Below are 24,682 nucleotides of genomic sequence, written 5' to 3'. Positions count from 1 at the left end.
AGCCTTGCCTGTTAAATGCCTACCTTTCTTTACAGTTAACCTGCTCAGTTTGAAGGAATAACCTTATAGACCCTGTGTGTCCAGCTCCAGTCTGGGCCCAGTGTTGGTTTATACAGCTTCATATTTTCCTGTTATTATAGAAAGAAAATAACAGAGTCAGAATCTGAGTATTTCACAGACATAGGAAGTTTGTCACACCAAAAAGAGTGAAATCAACTGAGTAGATCACAATGTGTAGGAACCAGGAGTGTGTTTTTATGAGCATAATCTGAGGTAACTTACTATTACTATCTGTTATTTACAGTTGTGTAAAAGAGCACTATTGGACGTAAGAGTTGGCCTGCAGTATGAGAACTCAGAGAGGTATTATACATTTATTAGATGGTATTAGACTAGTAGAAGTCTCATCTCCTGGCCCTGGCTGGAGGTTTTTATACACCTCTATGTCCCCTTCTTATTAAAGAATGTAAATATTAAACTTACACTACATTGCAAGTGTTCTAAACCATCAGCATCGATTTCAGGACTGAAGGATATGACTCAGTATCTTGGAAAGGTGCATTTTCATCTCAGCTCGTCTCACATCCACTGGACGCCCAAAACGTTCGTAGGCATCCGTTAAAACCAGCGGATTAAGCTCTATTTTAACAGGCACCCATTTAAAATATGAAACACAATGGGATACTCTGGATCATCCAGCTGCGTGCGTACGACCCTGAGTTCACCTTGTTCAGTGTCAAGTGTTGACTAGAGGGGTATGGATCCCTCCAGAAAGAGCTGGGAGCTATGGAGGCTTGGAACTGCATTTTCTGGAGAGTTATGGGGGATGAACGTCCCGTCTAACTCTTAATATTTGAAGAAATATTCACAAACCTCTGGCCCTGTAGTTTGTTATGGCTCCTAAGTGCTACATTTTTTTAATGTGATTTAAAATGGAGAGCAGTAGGCTTAACAAGTAAGTTTATTTGGTAAATGTCTTCTTCAGCCAGGCCACAGGCCGATAGCTGCGTCTAAACAAAATATAGTCTAGCTACAGTCTGTAAAATTAGCCATCTAGCACAGCCAGACACTGACCACCTTAGTGTCTTATGTGCTAAGTCACTGCAGCAATATCCCTTCATTCCACAGTCATAACATTGGATGTGTTCCAGGACAAGGATACCATGCTGCTCAAGAACAGGCTGTGGCCCAAAATACTTACCACCACCCTGGAGATGTACTCTTGGGCTTCACTGTTTCAGACTAGCATTGGTTACGACTTTATATTGGGCTTATTGCCACCCCTGCACCCCCTTTTTAGGGGGTTGGGGTTATCCTCAAGTTTCAGTTTCTACTCTACACATCAGTACTGATTTGCTGTGACCCCTTATAGAGCAGTGAACCTCAGACCTTGTCATTTCACAGAAATAGAGGCATACAAATGCATTCGGCACTAGCCCTGTGGTAGAAGGGACTAGATTAGTGAGTTTTAAATGCAGATCTAGCTTTGTCACGGTGTTTGGTCTTGGTCCTGTCATCTCTTGGACAAGTTTGAAAGCAGCCAGTACTTTTGAGGTCTTTCCATGGAACATAAACAACACCAACTTAATAAGTGTTTAATATTTGATGCCTACTTGGGAATCTACAAGTCTGTTATTTAAGAACCAGGCCTGTCATTTTATCACTGTATGATGCTCTTAACAGATTATATTATGGTCTGTTCCTCTGTTTATTTTCAGTAGAGGCATTAAAGAATGCAAAAAAAACGTCCGTAGGTTGTATATATTTGTGTTGACTGCCAGGCTTGATCTTGTGAATGGATTTCTGAAAGTGCTGCAGTCCTCCGAGATTTACTCTTGTTTTTTTATGATGTGCATCTTACACTGACATGTTATACATTAAAAAACATGATTTCATTATTCCAAAGTCTTTGCTGTTGCAGCAAAAAAAGTCTGGCCTTTGAGCACCAATGATTTGCCATTGGAGCTTAAAATGACTGTGTGCTAACAATGAAACTAAGCTGAAGAGAGACAGTTCCCTTTCTGTTTTTCAGTGGTTTTCAGTGGCTGCTCTTTCAGATGTTTCCCAGTTCATATGTTTAGACAATCTTTAGGGGATCATCTACTTTTCTTCTGACACAGAGCGACTGGGTAGAGTAGATTGTACTTTTAACTCTCTGGGTTCTTTACGTGATCATGCCGATTACATATCTGGTGATCTGGGTTAACCTGGTTGTGGAGTAACGTTTGTGGTGTATCTGTCCTTCCAGTTCTGGAAAGGAAATTCACTTCTCATTTCTGTATCCTGCTGGCTGGTTTCCATACCATGTCATGAAACAGAATGGCCTTCAGTAAATAGCAGGTCCTGGTGGTTTTCTGAGAGTTTGTTTTGTTTATAGTGGTTTTCCTAGGAATGGCGGTTATATATTGTGCCTCTAATGTACTTCTCCGATTCACGTGGGCTCAGGGTAGAACAAATCCAGGTCATGACAACAACTGACTGACTTCACAAACATAGTTACAGGTTGTCAGACTTTGGCCTCTTTCCTACTGCAAGCCCAAACGATTACCATGTCCATGTTGCGCTGTTCTGCGCTGGTCAGAGCTTGTGAGCCCAGTTACAGTTTCTGTTTCCAGGTACCTTAGACAACTGTAGTGGAACCAGTCAGAGAAACCTTACGCTAACATAAGACAACCCACCAGGATGGTTCACGGGCTCAGAAACTCAGCTAAGCATGGTAAGTGTTCCACAGGGAACCGTGTCCATGTGTAAACACTACTGGAGCAGTTACTCTTTGCTCAAAATGTTTGGCCCTGCAGTGGAGAAGAAGCTGTAGCTGTCCAGATGTCTCATCCCAGTTTGATTAATAAACATTATTGTTTATGAAGACAGGCTTGGGCGCCTCTTGTGAAAAGAAGTTAGTACAACATCCGCATAGATTTAATTTATTGTGGCCTGTTCATGTTCTCAACTTACTTGAACCGTTAGGCCTTAATCCAAGGCAGGTGTAGTCAATTCCAGAGCACAGTAAATGATGTGAGCCCTCAAACATCTCTGTGCCTTTTGCTTGCACTAAGCCGGAGGTTTATCTAAGCAGCTGATTGAGGATCTGAAACTAAACAGAATTGACTTTGAAAAACACTAAACAACTCCTGCTCATAGGTTTTGCAGTTTAAAGTGTTGTAAAGCAATGACATATCTGAAACTAAAAACAACTGGCTCATAAATAGACAATGATCGTTATCAAAACACATCATGTTTGTAATTTTTGCCATTTAAAGACTAAGCACCACTTAATGGACCTCCATGAGTATTTCACATTATTGTAGTTACTGACAGATATAAGTATGAATTAAAATGAAAATAACTGCTTAATTTGCTTTAAAACTGACAATTTTATTAAATTGACGGAAAAACCCAAGCTCGCTACGGAAATTCTTGAACGCGACCGTGACGTCACTGGTGGACAACAGCTAAACAACGCCGCGGTAAAACACCGTTATGACTGACTGTTATGACAGTCTCTAGCTAAATAACCAACATTATTCATGACAATAGCCTAGCAATAAGCTAAACTCAAATTTAGAGGTACCGTTATTCTTGTAAATGTGATCGAAGTCGAACTCGAATTCATCCGACACTATAAACCTCCGTAATGCAGCTACGTAGCCGAGTATAATCTGAGCCACTGAGTTTAGCAAGTCAAGCTAACATTAACTAACACCAACTAAAACAGGCGAAGTACACGTCCTTACCCTGTTTACCTCCATGTTACAGAGGCTCTTGAACACCTTTCGTTGGTGTCCTTACATGCCCATGTTGTTGGAAAAGCGCCAGTGAAATGAGCTACAGATAACGGAGTGAGCGGATGGTCCTTTCCAAAGTGCCCGTTTAAAGTGGACAAATTTAGTCCATTTTCTGGATATTTTGGGATCTTTGGGCCATTTGTGCACAGATGTCCCACTGTACATTGAATGATTGCAGCCACAAACAACACACCTTTTCGTCATTTTGCATTAAATTAAGTGCAAAAATTAAGTGTGGGGGGGGGGGGGGGGGGACGGTCTTTTAAACCTTATTCCTTGAATTAGTAAGAAATAACATGTTTTCTGACGATCAATAAACAAGTTCCACTGTATTTATTTGTTTGACACTTTCATAGAGCTGCTGCTTAACCTTTAAAGAGTTGTAAAACAATCAAAGCTCTCAAAACCCCTAATCTGTGGGACCCACTCTATGGAGAATAAACGGTATGTTTCAGGGACAACCAGGAATGACATTTATCTTCAATTATTCTTCATATAATGTGAATTGAAATTTAAAGAATGAAGTACATATAATAAATAGTGATTTTTATGAATCTTATTTAATAATTTGTTTGTAAAATAAATTCTTCTTTATAGACCGACCTTATTTAATATAACCAGATAATCTCTTGTCTTGAATCAGACTGTGGTTGTTTAGAGGGCTCATTTGCACCCTGGATCCTTCTGTAATGGCAGTATTGCAATGGAGTACACTGATAGTGGATTAACAAGTAAGGATCAAAATGTAATCACCTTTTAAATGTCGCCAGCTGATTTTCCTGGAGGCTCTCGCCCCCCTCTCACACATTCTCTCTCCCCCATGGTTGAACTCGGATGGTACGTCCTGGCGTGACACAAGCCACCCCTCCCATGATCGGTCCTCATGGTACAGCTGGTGTCAGGGGGGGATCAGCTGTGCCAGTCCCAGCAGGCTGCTCCTCTCATTGGCACTCAGCTCTTATTGGCTGTGCCAGTAAAAGCCTCGGCTCTCCACTCATTCGCATCATGACTCGTAAGTGCTGAGCTCCTTCCCTTCCCCGGAGTTGTATCCCACAGACTAAGGGACCGTTATTTTCCTCTTTGCCTCTGGATTGCCGTTGCGTCGACAACACAGAGGGATGCTCGCTGAGCACCGGGAGAGCAGTAGGTATGGAAAACACATTTGAGCGGCTTGTCTCCATGGCGACATGGCGATTTGTTTACACCTCCGTAGCTTTTTCTTGGCTTGATTCTTGAAATAGCTTTTGTGGCAGACATCACTTAGATGAGCGCTGTGTTGGAGCACAAAGAAGGTTCAGATTTTAGCCCGATTTAACGTTTTTAAGAAAGTGGATGCGTGTTTGAAGTGGGGCCGGACGAATGACGATGAATCACTTCATAATGATAGAGATGTTCCTTAATTGCAGCTAGAAATACTACTTGAAAAAGATGTAGAACGATGCTGTGATCTTTGTTTACATAGCTTTAATAGACTCCCCATTTAAACTGGCTTGCTCTTTATCCTATTACAAGAGCAGTTTCTTGTTCAAGCTCTTTATGCATCTTTGATTATGGTCTGGAAATGATTTATTCCCTTCTTTAACATTGTGTAACTATTCGGTTTATGGCTTGCATCTGTGTCAGAGTCAGATTAGAGTGGCTTCAGTGGTGAGAGGGTTTTTATTTTTAGTTATTATTTTATTTCTGAGGTAGAAGGGAAATTGTGTAAGCCTCTAGATGGAGATAGTAGGTGCCTCCATCACGGCATGCATGATGTTTCATAGCTGCCATGTTGTAATCCTTCAGACCTTATGTGTTATGAACATTGGGATATTATTTATATGTGTGCGTGGGTTTTTCTGTGGGCAATAAGGCAATATTTATCTTCATCGTCATATTTTGTACATTAAATGCTAAGCATTTTGCGGAGGTTGTGTGTACTTTTACCTTTGAACAAAAGCATTAAAAGCTGTGTTTATTTGGATTGAATGAAATGGAGGGTGTGAAATGTTGAATAAAAGTAATTCAGCATTCAGTATTTTCTAAATGTGGCACTGCTGCCTCTTTTACATCAGTTTGAACTCATTAAAAATCATCAGAAATCCCAAATCATGTTCTGATTTCTGGATCATGGAAATGCCGTGATGTATTTATGCTATATAGCCCACCTATATTTTGGAACCATTTTGCTTGAATATTAGCAGTGATGCTATTTCAGGTAACCAGATCCTCAGTTTAAGTTATAGGCGTTCACACGCTTCCTCCTCTTTGACTCTCTTTGGGTAGCATTTGGCCTCCAGCCATTTTGGGAACGATGAGCCTTCGTTCTCTAGAGCTGTCAAACATTACCATTACAGAGAGGTGATGTTTCTACGATTACATCACACAGGACTCATGAGGCCTTTCTGCGTCTCAAAGGAGGACGTTCCTTTCCTTTCTCTTTTTTCCCCCCCCCTCCTTCATAAAGCACTTACAGCCCACTCTGCGTTCTCAGACAGTCATTGGAGCTGGCAGTGCTCTAAGAGAATACCAAGGAAGACTGAAGGGTGAAAAGCTTAGCTACAATTTACTGGAGTTAACATTCAGCAGCCTCGCGCTTTTCCAAGGGCTCACACTGAATGTGACCAATTGAAACCTCAGCATTGAGAAATCATAAACGAGTTCCTCTCTTTATGGCCTCTCTTTTTAATCACAACCACACCGCTGCGTTGGAAATGAAGTGGTTGTCTTATGAGTTCTCTGGTGAAGAATGCTTTTGAGAAAATGCGTCATCCTTTTCTGTTACAGACAGATATTCTTTTCTTGTTTTTCAGACGGTCTATCAGTAAGGTCATTGTGTGTATTGTGTACTTTGTTCATTACTTTAAGAAAAGTAAAAATCTTTAACATAGGGTTCCATAGGAATATTTGCAATGGAAAATGTCAGTTGTTCAGTACTTGTATACATTAATGTGTAGATCAGGAGCCCACCAACTTAAACACTGTGAAAACAGACCACTCAGTCAGGGCATTGTATGCTTCTGCATTGAACCTACACAATAAGAAAAGCATTGATCCCATGTAGCCATGAACCCTACGCTGTAGCCTGACTCCTCAGATAAGACTCAGGCTGCAACGACCGTGATTGGTCCGCCATTAGATGAACAAGGATCAGGTTGAACTGAGGAACATCAGAAATGTGAACTCTTCTTTTCTTTTCCAAACTACAGAGACTGCAGACAGCAGGAAATTCATATTGATAGAATTCCTCAGACATTAGTTTGGACGTCACAGAACGGGGGAACAGGGACCCATGCGGAAAACGGTGTCAGCGTTGTATTTGTTTCTTTCCAGGCACTGCATATAAACGCTCTGTTGCAAATAGCACCCTAGTCCTTAAATAGTGCACTTCACAGATTATAAAACTAATACTAAAACACCACTATATATTTTTTTTTACTTCATAACGTTGAGGAACTTATTGGTGATTTGTCCCTAATGTGTAACTGCAGAGTGACGCAGACACCAGTGCACAAGTATAAACGATTGTAAACGCACAGGCTACAGCATAGGTTTGAGGACACACAGCAACAAATATCGGCCTTAAATCAGAAAAAAGGATTGAATGCCTCCTTGTGTGAGTCTCTCCAATCACACCCCTGGACCCACACTTATATGAGAGCACAAAGACAGGGTTAAACACAGTAGAACAAACTAGAAGATGTCCTTTTTAAACTTTTCATAGCTCTCAATCAATCAATCAAATTTTATTTATATAGCGCTTTTCACAACAAAAAGTCGTCACAAAGCAGCTTTACAGAGATCCGGGTCCAAGCCTCCTATGAGCAAGCCAGGGGCAACAGTGGCAAGGAAAAACTCCCTCAGCACACGAGGAAGAAACCTTGGAAGGAACCAAGACTCATACGGGGAACCCATCCTCCTCGGGTCGACACCGGAGACACAATAGAGAACAGAAGTAAAAGTGAAGGGGTTATAGTAATATAAATGTAGTATATTAGTGATGATGGAGAAGTAGAAATGAAAATGGTGAGGATGATGATATTAGTGATGTATGAGTCTTAGCAAGGCCAGGATCTTGTACAGGACACGGGCTGGATCAGGGCAAAACCTGGAGAGCAGCAGGACATCTCAAAGCATGAGAGAGAGACAGGAGAAAGAAAGCCAGACAAAGGGAACAAATAAAGATACAAAAGGTTAGTAGGGTCATGGTAAAGAACGGGGAAATTTGTCCTGCGAAAAAAGCTTCCACTGGTCAGGCAAGAGAACCCAGCGACAGACAGCGTTGTTGGCAGGTACTACAAAGCTAACTAAGAATGCTGTAGCTATGGTGATATGACAGGATTAATACAGAACAGTGATAATATGAAAACCAGCCCGAACACCAATATAGAAGGAGTAACCTGAAGGTGAGTGATTAACCAAAAGCTTGTTTGAAAAGGTAGGTTTTTAATCTAGATTTAAAGATTGAGAGTGTGTCTGAGCCCCGAACAGTAACCGGAAGGCTATTCCAGAGTTGAGGAGCTTTGTGAGAAAAGGCTCTTCCTCCTGCTGTGTTTTTCTTAATGCGAGGAACAAAGAGTAGATGGGCATCCTGTGAACGAAGTGTACGTGACGGGCGATAAGGTATGAGAAGTTCAGTAAGATACTGCGGGCCTAAACTGTTTAGAGATTTATAAGCTAAGAGGAGTATTTTATAGTCAATGCGAAATTTTACAGGTAGCCAGTGTAGGGACGAGAGAACTGGGGTGATATGTTCAAATTTTCTAGCTCTAGTGAGCACCCTGGCTGCTGCATTTTGAACTAACTGAAGCTTGTGTAACGCTTTGCACGAGCTCCCTGCCAGGAGCGCATTGCAGTAGTCTAGACGTGAAGTTATAAAAGCATGCACTAGTTTCTCTGCATCTTTTAATGATAAAATATGCCGAATTTTGGCAATATTGCGTAGGTGGAAGAAGGCGGTTTTGACTGTATTGGATATGTGGGTATCAAATGTGAGAGTCGAATCAAAGGCTACACCTAAGTTTTTAATGATGGCATTGTGTTTTACTGTTGAATTATCAAGATTAATAGCAGCATTTCTGAGTGAATGTATCTGAGTATCTGTACCTAGTAACAAGACCTCAGTTTTATCAGAATTTAACATGAGAAAGTTTTGCATCATCCAGTCTTTAATTTCAGTTAGACATTCTGTTATTTTACGTAGACAAGCAACATCATTGGGTTTGGCTGATATATACAGTTGTGTGTCATCAGCATAACAGTGGAATTGAATCCCATGCTTACGGATTAGTCTACCCAGTGGCAGCATGTAGAGTGTGAACAATACAGGGCCAAGCACTGATCCTTGTGGGACACCATATTTAACTAAAGTATGATTAGAGGATTTATTATTCAGATAAACAAATTGGTAACGATCGGATAAATAAGATCTGAACCAAGAGAGGGCAGATCCTTTTATTCCTACCAGATTTTCCAGCCTATCAAGAAGCATCACATGATCTATGGTATCAAATGCTGCACTAAGGTCAAGCAGCACCAGAATAGAGATATAGCCCTTATCATGTGAAAGGAGTAAGTCATTAGTTACTCTTGTTAGAGCCGTTTCTGTGCTGTGATTTGGTCTAAATCCAGATTGAAAAATGTTATGAATGTCATTGTTTTGTAGGTAAGAGCACAACTGCTGTGACACGACTTTTTCTAGAATCTAAGCAATAAAAGGGAGGTTTGATATTGGCCTGTAGTTTGCGAGTACAAGAGGGTCAAGATTGGGTTTTTTAATAATTGGTTTGATTACCGCTAGTTTCAGAGGTTTTGGTACATATCCAATGTTGAGGGATGAGTTTATTATTGTGAGCAATGGTCTAATGACTTTAGGTAAAATTTGTTTAAATAATTGTGTTGGTACAGGATCCAGTAAGCATGTAGTTGATTTAGATGAGCTAATTAAACTAAGCAAGTCATTTTCATCGACAGAATTCAAGTAGTCTAAGTGCACCTCAGAGCTGGCAGGGGGTTCATCTACGAGAGCCGATGTGACTTTGGACTGATTTTGGATTTTGAGGCGAATGCAAGCAATTTTATCATTAAAAAACCTCATAAAGTCATTGCTACAGAAATCAGAGGGAACAATGGGGTTGATTTCCTTTTTGTTTCCAATTAGATTTGATACAGTGCTAAAAAGGAATCTAGGGTTGTCTTTGTTGTTTTCTATAAGGGAAGAGATGTACTGTGATTTGGCTTTAGATAAGGCATGTTTGTAGTCGGTGAGGCTGTGCTGCCATGCAATTCGGAAACATTCTAGTTTTGTGTGTCTCCATTTACGTTCATGGTTACGAGCAGCCAGTTTTAATGCACGCGTGCTGTCACTGTACCATGGAGCAAGCCTTTTCTCTCTAAATTGTTTGGTCTTGACTGGTGCAACACTATCTAGGTTTGTACACAATAAGTGGTGTAGGTTGTTTGTAATGAGCTCCAGGTCATTTGGGTGAGTTGGAAAAGAAATGGTGGTAAGGTCTGGAAGGTTGTTGATAAAATCACTAACTGTTGAGGATGTTATAGTGCGCTTTCTAATATAGCGTGGTTGTGGACAAATATCAAAGTTTAACGCAATTTCATATGTGATTAGATGGTGATCAGAGATGGTCTCATGTAGCGAGAGATTGGATAGATTCTTTATCTCAATGCCCCGTGTTAACACTAGGTCCAATGTGTGTTTGCATTGATGAGTGGGCCCAGTAACATTCTAAGTGAACCCTAGCGCATCCAAAATTGATTCAAATGCAATTTTAAGTGGATCATGGTCCTTCTCAAAGTGAATATTGAAATCACCAACAATTAAGGCCTTTTCTGATACGATAACTACACTTGAGAGGAAATCAGCAAATTCACAAAGAAATTCTGTATAAGGGCCAGGAGGACGATAGAATGTGATGAGCATAAACGAGTGCTGCCTTTTTGATGCAGTGACTTTAAGAGTAAGTACTTCAAAGGATTTAGTATCATAACTAGATTTTTGTGTTGTGTCAATGGTAGGGTCATAAATTGTGGCTACACCACCACCACGACCAGATGTTCGTGGGCAACTGTAATAGCTGAAGCCAGGGGGAGTGGACTCATTTAGGGCAATGTATTCATTGGCTTTAGCCCATGTTTCGCAGAGACATAATGCATAGAGTTTGTTATCAGTAATAATATCACAGACAGTGAGTGCTTTGGATGTTAGAGATCGTATATTTAAAAGCCCTAATTTAATGCTGGAAGTGCTGAAATATTGCGTTCGCTGCAGTGCCTTGGTGTTAATTCTAATTAGGTTGTTAAAACTGATTTTTGGGCGTTTGTGATAACAAGCTTTGCGGGGAACCGACACAGTCTCAATGCTGAAAAATTTATTAGCGTTAATCAGAGTGGGTGACATGGACATGCTACTCATCATACTAGCAGTAGAGAGATGGTCAGGAGGAACATTAGGAATTTTAATATTACTTACCTGCTCGCTATCCATTCCACCTACCTGACTGATGTGACTGGGAATGACCAGTCAGTTCCGGCGCAGAACCACCTCAATGTTCTCAGAGAGAACTGCGGATCCTAGACGGCTCGGATGAAGCCCATCCCAACGATACAGGGCCGGACGCTCACGAAAGCACTCCCAGTTGTCGACGTAGTCCACGCCGACAGTGCCGCACCAATCCAGGAGCCAGGAGTGGAGCCCGAAGAGCCTGCTAAATGCCTCGCATCCTCGACGGTAGGTGGGCAGGGGGCCAGAGACGATGATCCTAGCATCCGTCTTCTTCCGAGCGGTATCCAGAAGCGAACGGTAGTGCTCCTTCAGGACCTCGCTGCGGCGGGCGGAGATGTCGTTCGTTCCCACGTGGAGAACGACGGTGCCGAAGTCCTCGCGCTGCCGAAGCGCCGACGGAAGACGCCTGGCAACGTCCAGGACACGTGCGCCTGGGAGACAAGACACGGTTGCATTACTCTTTATCCCCGGCACTTTTAAATGTCTAACTATTGAATCACCCATAATAAGAACACCGTCCTGTTTAGTCTTCGGCGCTGGAGCAGGTGAAGGCCAGGAGCTGAGCACCTCAAACCGGTTGGCAGAAGTGAAGACTGGCTGCGGTGGAGGGGGGGACGGCCTCGGCTTCCCACGCCCACGCTGGCGCTCCCATCCCGGTGCAGGCGTGTAGATGGGTACCCCCGCAAACCGCCGCGGCAGAGGAGCCGGAGAGGCGACGGCCACGTAGGAGGCGTCGCGGGCTGCCTCGAGTCTCGTCTTCTCCCGCTGGAGCTCCGTCTGCTTCTCCAAGAGACGCTGAATCCGGCGACCGAGCTGCTCGAGCTCCGCGCCGAGCTCAGAAAGGGCTCGTTCCTCGGCAGGCGCCATGAAGAGAGAAAAATAAACAATGAGAAATAATATGTACGAAAAAAATGAAGTTAAGAAGCACGGTGGGTTAGGAATGATGAAGACAGCACACTAGGATAAGCAATGCCAAAGAATATGCAATAGAGATTGTAAATAAACGTCTAGAGGACTAAAACAGCGACAAACAGCAAACAATTTCAAATCAAGCACGCGAGTAGTCAGCCGGAAGTGACGTACCTGTGACCAAGCTCTGGTTCCTATCAATATCACTGTGAACGGTTCTGGCTTAGTCAGGTTTTTTTTTTATTTCAAACCACCCTGAGTACATTTGTTTACTTCTTAAACTGTTAATTGTATACAAATTTAGTAACATCTGTGAAATTACCATTTATGACTTCAGCACAGAGCTATGTCACTTCAGTTGAAGAATATTTCTGTTTGATATTTAGCAGAAATGGGCTAAAGTTTGGGTCAGTATGTATTTGTTTCTTTGGAACAGCAGTCTGTAGGAGATCTAAAAGCTTTCCAGTTATCTTGGCTGACACGTAATAACAGTTGGAACAAAACCCCAAGCCTTAAGAGCCTGGATAAGAGAAGGGTATTTTAAGGCAGCTGGATCTAGCCATTGTTGGTTTTGCTGATGTCATGTCTTCAGCCGTTAAGTGTTGCTTACTCTCGCAGTGTCTCCGACTGCTATGGTTTGGAAATCACTTTCAGCCTCCAGATGTTCGAACTGAGGGCATGGCTTGCAGCACTTTTTCTTTTACAGCTCTGGTCCACCAGGCGCAGCCAATGTATGTCAGATGTGTGCCCTACTTTAGCCATGTATGCTAGCTGCCTTTCCAGATGATGTAAAAACCCAGTGTCGTAAGTGCTTTATTGTTCCTCCCAAAAGAGAGTTGTGTTGCTCTTGCTGTGGTTTAGGTTTGATTGATGACCTCATTGTTTGGAACAGAGTAGCTCGCTTGTCTCACTCGCACAGAGGAGGAAAGTGATATTTGTGTACAGGGATCAGCTGATGTGGCCGGAGAAGCTTGGTGGACACGGCACAATATCAATAAGTAACTGTTTTCTCCACCTTGTTAATCTTTGCACAGAAGCGTAGCTTCAAGTTTGGCCCAGACTAAACAAGAAGTTCTGAAATGTTTCTCTTAGGCTTTCAGCGTAATAATGAGTCGGCCAGGAAATAGCATACAATCTATTGGCTTTCTACTTCTTCTTGATTCTTTCTACCAAAGAACAGCTTGCTTAAAGCCATGGTCCAGGCATTTTCTTGCTTGTTTCATTATAAATGTGCCCTGAAGTGGTGCAGAGGGAATGAAACAGGGTTTTGTCTTTTGAAAGGTTTTTAAAATGATATTTCCTGCACTTCTCTTCTGTTGGATTGTAGTTACATGGGACTAAGTTTGGCTTCAGTGATGTCATATCTGCCAAAGTCAGAATTAGACATATTTAACGTGACCTCAGTGATAAAAGTCATGCTCATGGACTGAATTAAAATCACGACAGAAAGAGTGAGATTCTCTAAACGCCCTGCAGCCCCGCAAACTTACTACTAGCGTTCTCATCCCCAGAAACAGTATGCAAGCTCTCCCTCTTCCCACGGCCAAATGGTTTCTTTTGCTAGCAGCTGAACTTGTTCTTCAGGTCTTTGGTATAATATCACAGTGTACAGTGTGTGTGTTCTACATGTCATAGACTACAGTTTTAGGGCATCTAAATCCAGCCGGTCTTTAGCCACAGGGGTGTTTTCGTCTGCTACTGACACCACATTGTTTACACAGCCACGGTGATGTACTTGTCAATCATTCTGTGATTTGACATGATTTGTTCTGAGTAGCAGCAGTTAAATAATATGAAACTGCATTACAATCCATGAGTTGCAGTTTTTTTTTATGTTGTGAACTCCATGTTAGGGACGCATTTTCTGGGTTCATGGTTTCAGAGCGTAGCACTAACTATTTTAAACAGATGGTAAAGATATATATTTATCTCATACCTAACTACTCTCTCTGAGCTGAGTCTTACAACACTCAGAAACACAGACACCTGTCGCCTCTTTGCGTCTAGGGGTATAAAGTATCCTAGTGTAGCATGATAAAGAGATTCAAAGCCACATTAGATTTTTTTAAATCATAGGATTGAATGGAATACACAATATTACAACAACATGCAACTGACTCTTGTATTCCACCGAAACGACAGTTTCTGTCCACGTCAGCATATGCAAAAATGAATGTTAATCTTCAAGATATGCTACAGAATAAGCATTTATCCCAGTTATGCTATATAAACATGGAACAATCACTGGATTAGAAACACCTACCATGTCCCTTATTGTCAATTTTATCAGCTCCACTGACCGTCCCAGACCACTTTGTAGTTCTAATATTGCACTCAGCCCTTTCTCTTCAATGCTCAGAACCACCACAGAGCAGGAATGATTTGGTGGATCATTTTCAGCTCTGACATGGCACTGACGTATGGCAGAGGTCTTAGCCTGTGTTGCACTGGTATGAGTGGAGCAGACACAGCAGTGCTGCTCGAGTGTATAAACACTGTCCACTGTCCATTCTGTTAGACACTGTGTGTGTGTGTGTGTGTGTGTGTGTGGGGAGGGGGGGGGTGGTGGTGTCCTGACTTTTGAAGAGCAGGGTGTAATGAGGATAAGAATGTGTGCAGGGCAACAAGTGGACTACAGGCTGTAATCGTAGGAGTATGGTCAGTGGAGCTGATAAAATGTCTGTAGATTCAAAGTAGGTGTTCCCAATCCAGTGATGATTTCGTGTATAAAAAGTAACTGGGGTAAATGCTTATTCTGTGGCAGATCTTTAAGATGAACATTCATTCATTCATTGTCTGTAACCCTTATCCAGTTCAGGGTCGCGGTGGGTCCAGAGCCTACCTGGAATCATTGGGCGCAAGGCGGGAATACAACCTGGAGGGGGCGCCAGTCCTTCACAGGGCAACACAGACACACACACACACACACACACATTCACTCACACACTACGGACACTTTTGAATCGCCAATCCACCTGCAACGTGTGTTTTTGGACTGTGGGAGGAAACCGGAACACCCGGAGGAAACCCAAGCAAGACACAGGGAGAACACACCACACTCTTCACAGACAGTCACCCGGAGGAAACCCACGCAGACACAGGGAGAACACACCACACTCCTCACATACAGTCACCCGTAGGAAACCCACGCAGACGTAGGGAGAACACACCACACTCCTCACAGACATTCACCCGGAGGAAACCTACGCAGACACTGGGAGAACACACCACACTCCTCACAGACAGTCACCCGGAGGAAACCCACGCAGACACAGGGAGAACACACCACACTCCTCACAGACAGTTACCCGGAGGAAACCCACGCAGACACAGGGAGAACACACCAAACTCCTCACAGACAGTCACCAGGAGGAAACCCACGCAGACACAGGGAGAACACACCACACTCCTCACAGACAGTCACCCGGAGGAAACCCACGCAGACACAGGGAGAACACACCACACTCCTCACAGACAGTCACCCGGAGGAAACCCACGCAGACACAGGGAGAACACACCACACTCCTCACAGACAGTCACCCGGAGGAAACCCACGCAGACACAGGGAGAACACACCACACTCCTCACAGACAGTCACCCGGAGCGGGAATCCAACCCACAACCTCCAGGCCCTAAGATGAACATATTTTTACATTCTGAAGTGGACAGAAACTTTCAGTTGCATGTTGTTGTAATATTACTGGCCATGTTTTTTTCAGGCACTCGTGTCATTTTTTGTTTTGTATAAATAAGACCTTGATGCAGCTCACAGTGAAGGAACGTGTTATAGATGTGTTCATGTTTTTTTGCTGTGCTCTTTGTCCTCAGTCATATTTTCAGGGTTGTGTCCTCTCCTTGACATTGTTGTTTAAGACTACTGTTTATCATTTTATTGGCTTACAATAAAAATGTAAAATGTCACTTTTAAAGCAGATTGTGGAAGTCTGACAAAGTCAAGTCATGGTGTGGGTATATCTTCATTCCCTCACTTCCGCAAAGGCCCAGTCTGGCAGGAAGGTCTTTTCAACAAGGTCGGCTCCAGAAGTTTACGACAGCAGGAAAAAAGACTCCCTTCGTTATACGTGCATCAGTCTTCAGTGGATGTTTTGCGGTAGTGAATGCCTTAGATCTCTTGTTGTTTTTTTGCCAGTCTCATTACTCATTCATGTCATGTCCGTGTGGCGAACAGTTCACACTTTTCCCAAGTCTCAAGGAAACCTCAAGCGCTGAAGTCACAGGGAAACCAGTTCAGGAGGCCCATGGGAAGGGATCTGGCCATCAGTTGTTTAACAGCATACTTTTTCCAGCACATTTTGTACACATGCTGTTAAGTAATTATGGACACATTCAATACCCATAATCCCTTAAATTATGAAGTCATCTATTAGAATAATTTTAACATTCTTACAGTGATTACAGCTCAAAACTTGAGAAAAGAGTAGTGGAGTGATAGCATTACTGGGTGTGGTACTGCCATGTGTGATACATCATGGATTAATCTTTAATAGACTTAATTTTTGCATAGCTTTTGGCTTTTGAAGTTTAAGGGGGCAGCCGAGGCCTTAAGGTTCGAGAAGTGAGCTTAAGGCCGGAGGGTCGCTGCTTCAGTTCCTGGGGAAAGAAATAAATCTATGGCTGAGGTACCCTTGAGAAAGGCACCTTACACCCAAACTGCTCCCCAGCCGCCGAGGTGGATGGCAGCCCACTGCTCCAGTTGTGTGCGTGTGTGTGTTTTCACTACCATGGATGGGTAAAATGCAGAGAAGAATTTCCCTGAGGGAATAAATAAATAAAGACATTTCTTCTTCTACCAGCATGTAGACGAGTAAAAGGACATGTTACTATACCAATGGAAATCACTATTATGTGAAGAAAACCACCAGGGCGTACAGGCCCAGCTGACTGTTTGTTTTCTGCTGATATGAAGAAGAAGCATGTGCTCTGAGGAGGACTTCCTTTAGGGAAGAACACATTCTGAGCTGAGTGTCAGGTTCTCTAACCCTTTTGAGAATGGGCTTGAGAAATCAGACCTGACAATAATATCCCTCATTATAGCTCTCAGCCCCAGCCAAATTCATATCAGTTAGCTTTATATTTAATGAGAAAAATTAAAAATTTAGAGATGTAGGGACTTTGTTCTTTACAGTGTATGTGATTTATCCAGCAGAAACATTCTGGAATTTATTATGCATTAGAAATCAGGTGATTTAGATTCAGTGGTATCGAGACGGACGATCATTGGGTAGATGAGTCCGAAAACTAGTGCACACTTTGGAGTTTGCTCCAGTTCAGTTATTAGTTATAAATCTAATGCTTGGATTGGTGAAGGATAGTCAATGATTTTGTGATTTTTAGAAACAGAATCTTGAACAACTCCAGTGATAAGTGAAGGTGGCCATGTCACAAGGTTGGCAGAGAGCGAGAGAGAGAGTCACCAGGGAGACGTTTTGTAGACCACATTTTATAAATATTTCAATGATTCTAAATTGTACTAGGAGCATGGAAAATTGTTTTCTAGCAAACGTTTTCTTTCTAGTCACTTTAATGTCTTTCTTCTATAAACTTTCCCTGGTTTGGGTCTCTGTGAGGTGGTGTGTTTTCCGTGTCTGCGTGCGTTTCCTCCGGGTGACTGTCTGTGAGGAGTGTGGTGTGTTCTCCCTGTGTCTGCGTGGGTTTCCTCCGGGTGACTGTCTGTGAGGAGTGTGGTGTGTTCTCCCTGTGTTGGGTTTTTGAAAGTGTTCTGGGATTTGGTACAATGTTTTGTGAGTCTGAAGAAAGTGTGCTACAGATTGAATACTCTACAATTCAGTAATTGTTCTTTTCTCTAGAAGACAATAAGTGCCTTGAGCCCTGTTCGGAGAGGATTAGTGACACGTGTGGAGCTGGGGTAATGTCATTGTACCACAAGATGTCGGTAACGTTTATGATTGATTCGCAGTGGAAACTTGGTGAAAATAACAGAGATAGAAGTGGATCATATACAGTAGTGCTATTGGTGTTTTTAGACTGTCATTAGGGTTTAAAGAACACACATCCCACCAAAAATATGCAGCCCTCAACGACCTAATTTCTAGTTGTTCATAACAGATGATGGCAATAAACTTATGTGACTTATAATCTATCAGACTTCCTTTAACTACAATTATAAACTGTTTAATTGTAGTAGGTTAATGAGTTGGATACACATTCATAACCTGCATATTTGCTGTTATTGCACAAAAATTTCACTCCTCTGACATATGCACATGTGTAATGCTTTAGGCCGTCTTGTGGACTTGAGTGTGGTGTGTCATTCAGCACCTGAGGTTAGCTACGTATTTGAGTGACTAATCTGATTTATGCCATATTACATCACTAAATCCATCCTCCACAGGTAAAACTAATCCCAGCTGAATAGGGCTTTGGATTTGAACATACACAGGTGTCAGTTTCTCCATATGGAACATTCCATGAACCCACTCTAGCTCGACTTTGAATATTGTTTTATTTTACCTCAGCAAAATGGTGCTTGTCGCAGTCCCACAGCTCCAGGGGCCTGGAGGTTGTGGGTTGGATTCCCGCTCCGGGTGACTGTCTGTGAGGAGTGTGGTGTGTTCTCCCTGTGTCTGCGTGGGTTTCCTCCGGGTGACTGTCTGTGAGAAGTGTGGTGTGTTCTCTCTGTGTCTGCGTGGGTTTCCTCCGGGTGACTGTCTGTGAGGAGTGTGGTGTGTTCTCTCTGTGTCTGCGTGGGTTTCCACCGGGTGACTGTCTGTGAGGAGTGTGGTGTGTTCTCTCTGTGTCTGCGTGGGTTTCCACCGGGTGACTGTCTGTGAGGAGTGTGGTGTGTGGTGTGTGTCTGCGTGGGTTTCCTCTGGGTGACTGTCTGTGAGGAGTGTGGTGTGTTCTCCCTGTGTCCGCGTGGGTTTCCTCCGGGTGACTGTTTGTGAGGAGTGTGGTGTGTTCTCCCTGTTTCTGCGTGGGTTTATTTTTTTTCTCCTGGGTGTATTCCTGCCTTATGCCCAATCATTCCAGGTAGGCTCTGGACCCACTGCGACCCTGAACCCTTGATAAGGGTTACAGATAATGAATGAATGAATGAATGAAAATTGTGCTTTTGGGTTGAATTGTAATTTGACATAAATAAATATGAATACTATAAGGTGTAAAAGAACTATATCTAAAGTCAAGCTATGTTGGGTTTGCTGATTTTACCATACAGTACTCCCTATTAAGGGAAAGTTGCTGTGTTACTCCACCTTTGCTACAGCCTCTTTCAGATGACCCTAAACGATGCCTTGGATTAAGTTCTGGATGTTTTTGTGTCTCTGTGTCTGCAAAGAAGTGTTCTTGGCCAAAGGTTGACCAGGGCAAAAATAAACGGGCAGAATTTTATCGTGGACCGGCCGGCTGTAACTAGATGCTGGCATATCACTGCTCATCACAAAGCAGACTTTCATATTCGACAATCAATTTTCTAGAGCATCGGATAGGTTTTTTTTGTCCTCCGAGCTCCTCCTAAAAAGATTGAATTAATTCTGATCATATGACAGCGTCATCACAGTAGATTAAACTGATTGAATGGTTTTTGCATCCTTCAGTATAACTTGTATACATTGGTACAAAGGGTCATTCTTCAGGTTCACCACAAAACAGCCACAGGATGTAGATAATGTGCAGATACAAGTGCATAACACACAATAACGTCCCCAGACAGTCAATACACAGGAGGAAAATATGCAGATGAACAATATAGAAATAGAAATTAATACAACATGAGCGGCACGGTGGCGCAGCAGGTAGTGTCACAGTCACACAGCTCCAGCGACCTGGAGGTTGTGGGTTTGGTTCCCGCTTCGGGTGACTGTCTGTGAGGAGTGTGGTGTGTTCTCCCTGTGTCTGTGTGGGTTTCCTCTGGGTGACTGTCTGTGAGGAGTGTTGTGTGTTCTCTCTGTGTCTGCGTGGGTTTCCTCCGGGTGACTGTCTGTGAGGGGTGTGGTGTGTTCTCCCTGTGTCTGCGTGGGTTTCCTCCGGGTGACTGTCTGTGAGGAGTTGATGTGTTCTCTCTGTGTCTGCGTGGGTTTCCTCCGGATGACTGTCTGTGAGGAGTGTGGTGTGTTCTCTCTGTGTCTGCGTGGGTTTCCTCCGGGTGACTGTTTGTGAGGAGTGTGGTGTGTTCTCCCTGTGTCTGCGTGGGTTTCCTCTGGGTGACTGTCTGTGAGGAGTGTGGTGTGTTCTCCCTGTGTCTGCGTGGGTTTCCTCTGGGTGACTGTGAGGAGTGTGGTGTGTTCTCCCTGTGTCTGCGTGGGTTTCCTCCGGGTGACTGTCTGTGAGGAGTGTGGTGTGTTCTCCCTGTGTCTGCGTGGGTTTCCTCCGGGTGACTGTCTGTGAGGAGTGTGGTGTGTTCTTCATGTGTCTGTGTGGGTTTCCTCCCACAGTCCAAAAACACACGTTGGTAGGTGAATTGGTGACTCAAAAGTGTCCGTAGGTCACTCCCTCCAGGGTGTATTCCTCCCTTGCGCCCAATGATTCCAGGTAGGCTCTGGACCCTCCGTGACCCTGAACTGGATAAGGGTTACAGATAATGAATGAATGTGTGGTGATATGCGATACTTTGTATATTTTCTACATCCTACTAAAAACAGAGGTCAAGATGATATATCCTCAGCCACTGTGATACTTATTGTGGATGAGTTTTCAAGCGTTGATGTGCTGTTTGTCATATTGTCCACCACTACTTCTTCCTCTTCCTCCGTTCACCTCTGCCTGTTTTCCCCTCCTCTCTCAGGGCTGGCTTCGGCCTGAAGAAGCCGCTGAAGATGAATATGGTGAAGCGAATCATGGGGCGCCCTCGGCAGGAGGAGTGCAGTCCACAGGACAACGCCCTTGGACTCATGCACCTGCGCCGACTCTTCTCTGAGCTCTGCCACCCACCGCGCCACATGACGCAGAAAGAGCAGGAGGAGAAGCTGTACATGATGCTGCCTGTCTTCAACCGGGTGAGCACAAAGCCCTTTGTTCCCACTTTCACGCTGCTGAGTCAGTTTGGACGAGGGTGCTTTGTGGTGGTGATTGTAAGGGTTGTCAAATGGAGCAAGCATTGTGTCAGTGAGTGTAAATAAATACTTAGTCTGCTGGTGAACATTAACTACAGTGCCACATACAGTGCCACACATGCACAGTGCAGCTGTCTGCCTCATTAACATTGTGGTTGGCTGCTCCTGTTTTCTGTACCCCCTTGTAATACTGTGCCAGCTTGTGTCTCTGTATTAGTGATTGTAAGTGTCTTGAGGATATAGAAAAAATACTTATTAAATATAATTTATTATTATTATTTTAATAGCGATGAGTATATTATCTAATACGCATCAGTCAAATTAATTTTAACATTAGATTAAGGACACGCCAATGTATTTATTAACCGTATATAATTAAATTGGACATTAACTCTTTCACTGCACTCAAAATTCCACTTGGTGTAAGTTCATTCGTAATAACAGTCATGAAAAATGGTGCTGTGATTTGGTTGACCGGAGATGTTATAGACAAATGAAGTCTGTGTTGAGATTATCTGACCTCCTTTTGGTGTTTGACTTGTGATATGTGGAAACTCGTAACAGAACATTGGGTATTTTCATGTCAAATGACAAAAACAAGGAAGTTAAAGTGATTAGTCAGACAACAGAAGTGACTGGGATTGGTCAGAGCTTACAAAGCCTTTATAGGGACCATGTGAGACTGGTTAACATTCTGACACAGCGGAAATATCTGGAATTTATTTGAAGGTGTATGACCTCATGCTGTATCACAGAGGCCAGTAGGCTGTGACAACTGCCAACAACTTGTGCATTACTAAATGAAGAATATCGCTTAAAGTAGACATATTCTACCACTTTTCACAAGTGATCACAATTCTGGGGTCTAAAGAAACAAAAAAACCCACGAGGATCAAACCCCACAGGCGTCTAAACAGAACAGCCCATTTCAGCGCCTGTTCCTTTAAATGATAATGAGCCGTTCACTGTTCACCCCGACCCTGAGTGCACAGCAGTGAAGAGCAGAAGCTCTGGTTTTTAACTGTTTTCACTCTGTTTTATTTCTTCTCTGTTCTCGTTTTCTCCTTGTTTTTTTCCCCATCCAAATAGTGTTTTTTACCTCTGTTTGGACTCATAAACACGGGTCCAGTGCTGTGGGAGATTCAGACGAGGGGGCCGGAAAATTCTTAGTTCATTATAAATCAGTTAATCAGTCGTTACGAAATCAAGAGTCTCTTAGCATGGTCAAGTATGCTCTGATATTAATCAGCGAGCGTGGAGTATGGCAGCAAGGCTGTTAATGTCTTTTATAACTTGTGATAAATGCATGAGAGAGAACCAGCCTCTTTTGCAGTATGAGGTTTTGAAGAGTACTTGTAATCAGTAATCACAGAAGCAGTTTTAATAGCTGTGTTTTAAAAATGCTGTATTTCAGCTGATATTATTGGCGTTCTCTCATTTTTACATGTGCTCTACCTACAAAATAATTCCAAATGGTAGTTTAAGTGACAAACATAAACACTTTAATCCTCTTGTGTGTGTGTTGTGTTTTTTTTGTGGCTTTAATAGAGGCAAATTCATGGTAGTTGTCGCTAAGCAGCTCTGAAGGACTCATCTGTGCTCTTGCTGTGACTAACACGCGGCCCAACTGTGAGCTTACAAACAAGACAATTTAATGGCTGATTGAATTTTTTAAAGACTTTTCGGGAGCATGCATAATGTTTGTTTTGGATAGACAAGCAGATCAACTGAGTTAGGCTGCGTGTGTGTCTGTGTGTATTAGGGCTCCTCAATATACCATTATATGTTATATTGATTTTTGACAGACTGAAAATCTCAGAGGGCTAAATTGTGAAATGAGATCTCTAACCAGTCCCAATGTTAATTGTGTTATGAGAATCTTGATCACAGCCCTGGACGAGTGTTTCTGTGGGTGTTTTCCTAAGAGTTCAAGGCATTTACAGGGGGTCCTTGACTTACGACGTTGATCCGTTCCTACGTCGCGTCGTAAACCGATTTTTGGTGTAAGTCGGAACATACGTACACACTGTACGTAAATAACATACTGTAAGCACTTATCCTGTCCTAACACCTATCCTCCTCGGTCCCGAGCCGCGTAACCGTGTATTCTTCCGCCGCGCCACGCACACCAAACACGAAGTTCACGTTACGACGTTTACGACGCAAAACCACTTAAGTCGAAACAAGGCTTTATACAGTAAATGGGAGATGTGTCGTAACCACGAAACATTGTAACTCGGGACTGACGTAACCCGAGGACCTCCTGTATATAATTACACAGAAGTAAATTATTTTGAACCTTACTTCAACAAATTGCATGTTGTTTATTTAAATTGACTGTCTGTGTTTTTTTACTACTTTTAAGTCACAACCTTTCAGTCCTGAAAGCATTTGTTTTACTTTATTGAATAGTCGTCCGTTTTTAGTTTTTTGTTTGCCAGTGTGTAGCCAAACGCTTTTGTGACTGAGTTGATAACCCTTGGTCCAGAAAGCTGGCACTTCGTTTCTGCTAGTGGTAGCTGTGAATCTTATTGTTTTTGTTGTATTTTTTTTCGATCAGTTTTACAGTGAAATGATACCTAAAATTTGCAAGTTGAGGTTTGCTCAATTTTTTGGGGATATCTCCCAACATTTTGGCCGTCACCTCCCATTGTCGGTGACATTGTTTACATTTCTGTTTGTGTAACAAATGATTCCTTAGGCTTAAATGAAATGATAAACCAAATTAAAAACAGCAATTTTTGATAAATGAAGCAGGTATGTCAGCTATTCTGTCAAATGCCAGGTCTGATGCTGTGACTGTAATATGTAGCAATATATTCATAAGGACTATACAAATGTCTTTTTTTAACAGGTCTTTGGCAACGCTCCCCCGAGCACAATGAATGAGAAGTTCTCAGATCTACTGCAGTTCACCACTCAAGTGTCCAGACTGATGGTGACAGAAATCAGAAGGAGAGCATCCAATAAATCTACAGGTAACATCTAATGCTTCTTTGTTATGCTGCATATTGTCATTTCTTACTGTAGACTGAGACACTTTTTAAATTTCCAATGTTGTCACATTACACAAGTTCAATATGAGCACATGTATGCACTATTATGTCTATGTCTGTACACTATTGTGTATGTGTCTATGAATTATTGACAAACGTTTGATACGAGCGACGCCCAGGTGCTTGGAGAATAGATTCATTGCAAGTGTGTATAGACCACAGAATCAGAAATACAGTGGAACCTCTACCTACGAACTTGATCCGTTCCGTGACCCGGTTCGTAAGTAGAAAAGTTCATTTCTCGAGTCAATTTTCCCCATTTAAAATAATGGAAAAGCAATTAATGCATTCCAGCCCCCGCCCCGAATGTCACCCTTTTTGCACTGATATATGTTTACAACACTCTCAAATTAGAAATTTAGAGAAATTTAGAATTAATAAATACAGTGGTAACAGTGATAA

The 24,682-nt window shown here is 42.7% G+C and overlaps 1 protein-coding gene across 8 annotated transcripts in view; it reads left to right on the top strand.

Annotated features, from left to right (window-relative positions):
* LOC136677749 (WD repeat and FYVE domain-containing protein 3-like) overlaps positions 1 to 24,682 on the top strand; it is a 100,513-nt gene that overhangs the window by 788 nt on the left and 75,043 nt on the right. For 7 of the 8 annotated variants that reach the window (XR_010796421.1, XM_066655356.1, XM_066655354.1 and 4 more), the window contains exons 1-3: positions 4,783 to 4,932; positions 20,957 to 21,167; positions 24,079 to 24,202. Coding sequence is in view for 7 of the 8 variants with exons in the window: in XM_066655356.1 (XP_066511453.1) it covers positions 4,904 to 4,932; positions 20,957 to 21,167; positions 24,079 to 24,202 (364 nt within the window). In the remaining variant the exon portion in view is untranslated. Of the gene's footprint in view, positions 1 to 4,782; positions 4,933 to 20,956; positions 21,168 to 24,078; positions 24,203 to 24,682 lie in introns of those variants that run through there. The other variant, XM_066655355.1, reaches the window with a different exon arrangement.

Source organism: Hoplias malabaricus, chromosome Y, assembly GCF_029633855.1.
Source record: "Hoplias malabaricus isolate fHopMal1 chromosome Y, fHopMal1.hap1, whole genome shotgun sequence".
In the NCBI taxonomy this organism is placed as follows: Eukaryota; Metazoa; Chordata; class Actinopteri; order Characiformes; family Erythrinidae; genus Hoplias; species Hoplias malabaricus.
The sequence above is the reverse complement of the archived record's forward strand: the minus strand, read 5'-3'. Positions and strand labels throughout refer to the sequence as shown.